At 37.2% G+C, this 7,650-nt stretch overlaps 1 protein-coding gene across 1 annotated transcript in view; it reads right to left on the bottom strand.

Moving 5' to 3' along the window:
- Positions 1-241: 241 nt before the first annotated feature.
- LOC110467289 (N-acetylgalactosamine-6-sulfatase-like) overlaps positions 242-7,650 on the bottom strand; it is a 27,816-nt gene continuing 20,407 nt past the window's right edge. Inside the window, exons 12-14 of the mRNA XM_021524356.1 lie at positions 6,349-6,467; positions 3,578-3,695; positions 242-3,187 (exon numbers count right to left, since the gene is read on the bottom strand). Of these exons, the coding sequence (XP_021380031.1) occupies positions 3,098-3,187; positions 3,578-3,695; positions 6,349-6,467 (327 nt within the window). The 3' untranslated portion in view covers positions 242-3,097. The remainder of the gene's footprint in view (positions 3,188-3,577; positions 3,696-6,348; positions 6,468-7,650) is intronic.

Below are 7,650 nucleotides of genomic sequence, written 5' to 3'. Positions count from 1 at the left end.
TTTTTTCTGGATTTAGGCAGCAAAATGTTTGCTTTTTTGTATATTTTGTTTCTTAAACTTGGAGAAATGTTTTTCTCTTGGAAGGATTTATTTTTGGTCATGAGACTTAACTTTTTGGCAGCTTCTTGTGTTTTCTCCAGTTAACTACATAGGGCTCTAGTGTTGTCAGTTAATCATTAATCAAAATATAATAACAAACAAACAAACAAACCATCTGGCAAATTAATCTAAAGAGCAGTAAAGAAAAATAAATTTATTTATGTATAAACAGATGATCCCTTAGCTCTGAAAATATAATTTGTGACAGTTTCATCTTGACTTTAACTGTGATGAAGAATTCAGAAAATCAAGTGACCTCCATATACCAGTAATTATGTAAATTGATTTTCAAAAAAGCATTTGTAACATGTCTGTGATTACAATTCAGAAATACAATAAGATGTTATTTGATAATAAGGTTAAAAAAAGGCCTTAATTCCCTTTTCTGCAACATGCATATCAAAATTATTGAAATTATTAATATTAAGAATCATTATACAAGATTGAAAACTTTATTGCCAATTTAGCAAGTCTGATGTGATATATACATTGATTTTCTTATAGATAGGAGAATTTCCCACCATAATTGATATAAAGATAGTTTAAAACTATATGTATATCGATAAGAACTTTTTCTGTTTGACATTCAACAGTTACTCTGAGAGAGAAACTGCCATAGTAAGTAGATTGTAATGATTAAGTAGGAAGAATGACCCGACTGACATACAGAGTATGTCTACCTTTATACCGTTGAAGTTTAGGAGAGAAAAACATTGTCAAAACAAGTTATATAACACCATGACACTGGTAGTCAAATAAAATGCTCATTGTATCTTAAAACGGTTTTCTTTGCCAATAAATATACCACCTAAGTTTGATACATGTTATATATATATGGAGAGTGATTTAGTTTCTGTTTCAGTAACTGTGGAATGGAAGATGGCAAAGAATGAATATGTTAAAAGTAAGCATCCTGAATGGACATTAAAGAAATTCTATTTTCTGGAAAGGAAATGTTTGTGTTGTTTTTGAAGTTGGCTGATAATTGGGAGTAATTTATGTGACTATTTTATGGGAGAGAACACTTTTAACTTATCAATGTACAACAATATATGTAACACATACAACACATTGTTGTACTTCATACTTCATTGAAGTCTTGTCACATTCTCTATACTGTCCATTAAGGTGGTGGTTGATAACTTGTGTGATGTGTATTGTGTCACATTCTCTATACTGTCCATTAACGAGGTGGTTGATAACTTGTGTGATGTGTATTGTGTCACATTCTCTATACTGTCCATTAACGAGGTGGTTGATAACTTGTGTGATGTGTATTGTGTCACATTCTCTATACTGTCCATTAACGAGGTGGTTGATAACTTGTGTGATGTGTATTGTGTCACATTCTCTATACTGTCCATTAACGAGGTGGTTGATAACTTGTGTGATGTGTATTGTGTCACATTCTCTATACTGTCCATTAACGAGGTGGTTGATAACTTGTGTGATGTGTATTGTGTCACATTCTCTATACTGTCCATTAACGAGGTGGTTGATAACTTGTGTGATGTGTATTGTGTCACATTCTCTATACTGTCCATTAACGAGGTGGTTGATAACTTGTGTGATGTGTATTGTGTCACATTCTCTATACTGTCCATTAACGAGGTGGTTGATAACTTGTGTGATGTGTATTGTGTCACATTCTCTATACTGTCCATTAACGAGGTGGTTGATAACTTGTGTGATGTGTATTGTGTCACATTCTCTATACTGTCCATTAACGAGGTGGTTGATAACTTGTGTGATGTGTATTGTGTCACATTCTCTATACTGTCCATTAACGAGGTGGTTGATAACTTGTGTGATGTGTATTGTGTCACATTCTCTATACTGTCCATTAACGAGGTGGTTGATAACTTGTGTGATGTGTATTGTGTCACATTCTCTATACTGTCCATTAACGAGGTGGTTGATAACTTGTGTGATGTGTATTGTGTCACATTCTCTATACTGTCCATTAACGAGGTGGTTGATAACTTGTGTGATGTGTATTGTGTCACATTCTCTATACTGTCCATTAACGAGGTGGTTGATAACTTGTGTGATGTGTATTGTGTCACATTCTCTATACTGTCCATTAACGAGGTGGTTGATAACTTGTGTGATGTGTATTGTGTCACATTCTCTATACTGTCCATTAACGAGGTGGTTGATAACTTGTGTGATGTGTATTGTGTCACATTCTCTATACTGTCCATTAACGAGGTGGTTGATAACTTGTGTGATGTGTATTGTGTCACATTCTCTATACTGTCCATTAACGAGGTGGTTGATAACTTGTGTGATGTGTATTGTGTCACATTCTCTATACTGTCCATTAACGAGGTGGTTGATAACTTGTGTGATGTGTATTGTGTCACATTCTCTATACTGTCCATTAACGAGGTGGTTGATAACTTGTGTGATGTGTATTGTGTCACATTCTCTATACTGTCCATTAACGAGGTGGTTGATAACTTGTGTGATGTGTATTGTGTCACGTTTTCTGTACATGTACTGTCCAATAATGAGGGGGTTGATAACTTGGGTGATGTGTATGGTGTAGAGAATAAATCCAATCGTGTACAACTCTATAAAATGTGTACTGTTTTACTGTTATGGTTTTTTTATCAGTTGACTGTCCACAGCCCCTGTTACACTGGATATCAAAGACAAAATCGGTCTTGAACACTAACATGTCAGAAACATTGCAATCCACTCTATATAGTTAATAACACTGTATAACCATGGTGGTTGGTCCCCCTCCATAGTAATTTTGGTGGTTCAATGTCCCCACCATACAGAAACACTGGTGGTTGGTCCCCCACCATACAGTTTGTTTTGGTGGTCAAAGGTTCCTTCCATAAACACTTGATGTTGGTCCTCTTACATACAGAAATGCTAGTGGTTGTTACCCTTCCATACACAAAGACTGATAGTTGTCCCTCTTCCTAATAGAAATACTTATCGGAGAATACATACAACTGTATACTCTGTGACAATCATGATTTCTTCAATGTGGCCAGCTACACAGATGAGGTTTCGAGGGAGGGGCTGTCAGGCACTTGTTATCTCCCTTGTCACATCCAGGGGGAGCCCAGTTCTGGAATAGAGCAAGTTGGATTCATTTGTGACATCACGGCTAGTTCTGCCAGTGACAAAGGCATATGACCTCAGGTCCTCAAGAGACGGTTAAACCACAAACGGGGACATTGTGCTATGGCTAATGCTGTATATTATCAGAGAGCCGTATTCATTATAAGTAAAAATGGAGACTTCACTAATACATTTAAATTGTAACCTTATTTGCCATAACTGTTATTCCAAACCTCAACTTTTAAACTGAACTTACCAATACCACCTTGTCACATTCTCACCATCAACCTCCAATCAATCGTGTTGATCTCTCAGCTTACATACTACTGCCCTTTGTTCACTTTCGGCTATTTACAATTAACATTGTAGGTTTTACACACTTGAACTTTGAACTTACCATGACGGCCCGGTCACACATGTTGAGCTGTGGTTCACCTGGTACCATGTGTTTTCTGTGCTCATCTATGGCCTTCTGTATCATTGGTAACACCTTCATATACTCCTCAGTATGGCTTCTATAATCAGTAAGAATATACTGTAAACAGTGACTATGGTTTCTCGGTGATTGCCATGTTAATAATATAACATTCAATCTTGTGTGAAAAAAAGTACATAAACAAATGTATAAAAAAAATGTGTACAGAGTAACCTTGTGCATAAAGTATTTTTCCACTCGGTCTCTAACTTACTCGAAGTATTTTTCTACTCGGTCTCTAACTTACTAGATGAAGTATTTTTCTACTCGGTCTCTAACTTACTCGATGCAGTATTTTTCTACTCGGTCTCTAACTTACTCGATGAAGTATTTTTTCTTCTCTGTCTCTAACTTACTCGATGAAGTATTTTTCTACTCAGTCTCTAACAATAGCTACTTGATGAAGTATTTCTCTACCCAGTCTCTAACTATAAATACTTCATGAAGTATTTCTCTACGAGGTCTCTACTTTACTCGATGAGGTACTTCTCTACCAGGTCTCTAACTTACTTGATGAAGTATTTCTCTACCCAGTCTCTAACAATAGCTACTTGAAGAAGTATTTCTCTACCCAGTCTCATTAACTATAATTACTTGATGAAGTATTTCTCTACTAGGTCTTTAATTTACTCAAAGTATTTCTCTATAAGGTCTCTAACTTACTTGATAAAGTATTTCTCTACTAGGTCTCTACTTTACTCAATGAAGTATTTCTCTACCAGGTCTTTAATTTACTCAAAGTATTTCTTTATCAGGTCTCTATCTTACTTGATGAAGAATTTCTCTACAAGGTCTTTAACTTACTCAAAGTATTTCTCTATTAGGTCTCTAACTTACTTGATGAAGTATTTCTCTATGAGGTCTTTAATTTACTCGGAAGTATTTCTCTACCAGGTCTCTACTTTACTCGATGAAGTATTTCTCTACCCAGTCTCATTAACTATAATAACTTGTTGAAGTATTTCTCTACCACGTCTCTACTTTACTCGATGAAGTATTTCTATACCCAGTCTCTAACTATAATTACTTGAAGTATTTCTCTACCAGGTCTTTAACTTACTTGATGAAGTATTTCTCTGTCAGGTCTCTGACTTACTAGATGAAGTATTCTCCCCAGGTAGTCTGACTTACTAGATGAAGTATTTCTCCCCAGGGTCTCTGACTTACTTGATGAAGTACTTCTCTACGAGGTCTCTGACTTACTAGATGAAGTATTCTCCCCAGGGCGTCTGACTTACTAAATGAAGTATTCTCCCCAGGGAGTCTGACTTACTAGATGAAGTATTTCTCTGCCAGGTCTCTTGCTTACTAGATGAAGTATTCTTACCAGGGTGTCTGACTTACTAGGTGGTCTCTGACTTACTAGATGATGTATTCTCCCCAGGGAGTCTGACTTACCAGATGAAGTATTCTCCCCAGGGAGTCTGACTTACTAAATGAAGTATTCTCCCCAGAGTGTCTGACTTACTTGATGAAGTATTTCTCTAAGAGGTCTCTGACTTACTAGATGAAGTATTCTCCCCAGGGTGTCTGACTTTCTAGATGAAGTATTTCTCCCCAGGGGGTCTGACTTAATAAATGAAGTATTTTCCCCAGGGAGTCTGACTTACTAGATAAAGTATTCTCCCCAGGGCGTCTGACTTACTAAATGAAGTATTCTCCCCAGGGAGTCTGACTTAATAAATGAAGTATTCTCCCCAGGGAGTCTGACTTAATAAATGAAGTATTCTCCCCAGGGTCTCTGACTTACTAGATGAAGTATTTCTCCCCAGGGTGTCTGACTTACTAGGTGGTCTCTGACTTACTAGATGAAGTATTCTCCCCAGGGAGTCTGACTTACTAGATAAAGTATTCTCCCCAGGGCGTCTGACTTTCTAGATGAAGTATTTCTCTAAGAGGTCTCTGACTTACTAGATGAAGTATTCTCCCCAGGGAGTCTGACTTACTNAAGTATTTCTCTAAGAGGTCTCTGACTTACTAGATGAAGTATTCTCCCCAGGGAGTCTGACTTACTAGATGAAGTATTCTCCCCAGGGTGTCTGACTTTCTAGATGAAGTATTTCTCTGCCAGGTCTCTGACTTACTTGATGAAGTATTTCTCCCCGGGGTGTCTGACTTACTTGATGAAGTACTTCTCTACGAGGTCTCTGACTTACTAGATGAAGTATTTCTCTGCCAGGTCTCTGACTTACTTGATGAAGTACTTCTCTACGAGGTCTCTGACTTACTAGATGAAGTATTCTCCCCAGAGTGTCTGACTTACTAGATAAAGTATTCTCCCCAGGGCGTCTGACTTACTAGATGAAGTATTTCTCCCCAGGGTGTCTGACTTACTAGGCGGTCTCTGACTTACTAGATGAAGTATTTCTCCCCAGGGTGTCTGACTTACTAGGTGGTCTCTGACTTACTAGATGAAGTATTCTCCCCAGGGAGTCTGACTTACTAGATGAAGTATTCTCCCCAGGGTGTCTGACTTTCTAGATGAAGTATTTCTCTGCCAGGTCTCTGACTTACTTGATGAAGTATTTCTCTCCAGGGTGTCTGACTTACTAGATGAAGTATTTCTCTGCCAGGTCTCTGACTTACTTGATGAAGTATTTTTCTAAGAGGTCTCTGACTTACTAGATGAAGTATTCTCCCCAGGGAGTCTGACTTACTAGATGAAGTATTTCTCTGCCAGGTCTCTGACTTACTTGATGAAGTATTTCTCCCCAGGGTCTCTTCCAAGATGGAACAGTAGTGGTGGATCATGGTGAATTTGGTCATGTGTCGTCACATTTTGTATGTACTGCCCAGGACAAAAGTCCACACCCTGGTAACCAAATTATAATATATCGCAAAATGCATTAAAAATATACTGTTGCACTAATACCATACATACATCAAGAAAGAACACTTCCAAAGTACCACAGGTAGGTGTAAACTCCAAAGTACCACAGGTAGGTGTAATCTCCGAAGTACCACAGGTAGGTGTAATCTCCAAAGTACTACAGGTAGGTGTAAACTCCAAAGTACCACAGGTAGGTGTAAACTCCAAAGTACTACAGGTAGGTGTAAACTCCAAAGCTGGACTGCATAACTTTATGCTCGTCCTAGTGAACAAAATACTGGATTGTATTTGTTCACGTTTGTTCTTTTAACTCCAGGATAAGTTTAACAACTTACTTCTTTGCTCTCTTAAGTAAATGAATTACTGGGTTGTAAATAGCGACATCGTGGTGAGGTAAAACATGTTTATATCTTTTATTTTTATCAAATGCTGCATTAATATATCGATTGTATGTCCCCATGGAAAATGACGGCCAGATTTCACTTAAATATATTCATAAAAATTTACTAATAGATTACAAGATTCCTCAAGCAACCGACCATATGATTTAAACGGTGCATATTTGCGTCATTTCTGATATGAAACAAATCAAGTGGTCAAACTGGACAATTGGAATGGACTATGAATATGGGGATAGCAAGGAAACATAATTGGCAGTGCCGACAACAATTAACTATCAAAATTTCCATGGGGAAGATTGTGCGTGCTCAGAATTAAATGCATAAATAAAATGTGTGTATGTACACCCTAGGGGGAAAAGAACCCTTAAATTGGCATCTTTTGACCGGGTCTTTCAGATGAATCATCAAATAAATAGGAATAGTTAAGGAAATTCACTGATTAAAAATGCTCCATTTTAGAGTCCTTATTTGGAGTTTCCCTCCTAACTAGGTTGGCAAGTCTGTATAATGAATGATCACTGTATTGCACTCTATGATTGATTATATACACCTAATGTTCATCCTGTTCAACTACACGACTGGATACTATACACCTATATTCACACTAGTAAAATATACATGACTGAGTTACATCAACATAGGCTCATCCTAATGAATTAATTGACTTGTATGGTTCAAACTTGTACTCACCTAGTAAACTAATTCACTTGCATTGTACAAAATTGTGCTCCCCTTATGAACTGATTGACTTGTATAGTACAAAA

The sequence above is a fragment of the Mizuhopecten yessoensis genome, unplaced genomic scaffold (genome assembly GCF_002113885.1).
Source record: "Mizuhopecten yessoensis strain PY_sf001 unplaced genomic scaffold, ASM211388v2 scaffold11169, whole genome shotgun sequence".
In the NCBI taxonomy this organism is placed as follows: Eukaryota; Metazoa; Mollusca; class Bivalvia; order Pectinida; family Pectinidae; genus Mizuhopecten; species Mizuhopecten yessoensis.
The sequence above is the reverse complement of the archived record's forward strand: the minus strand, read 5'-3'. Positions and strand labels throughout refer to the sequence as shown.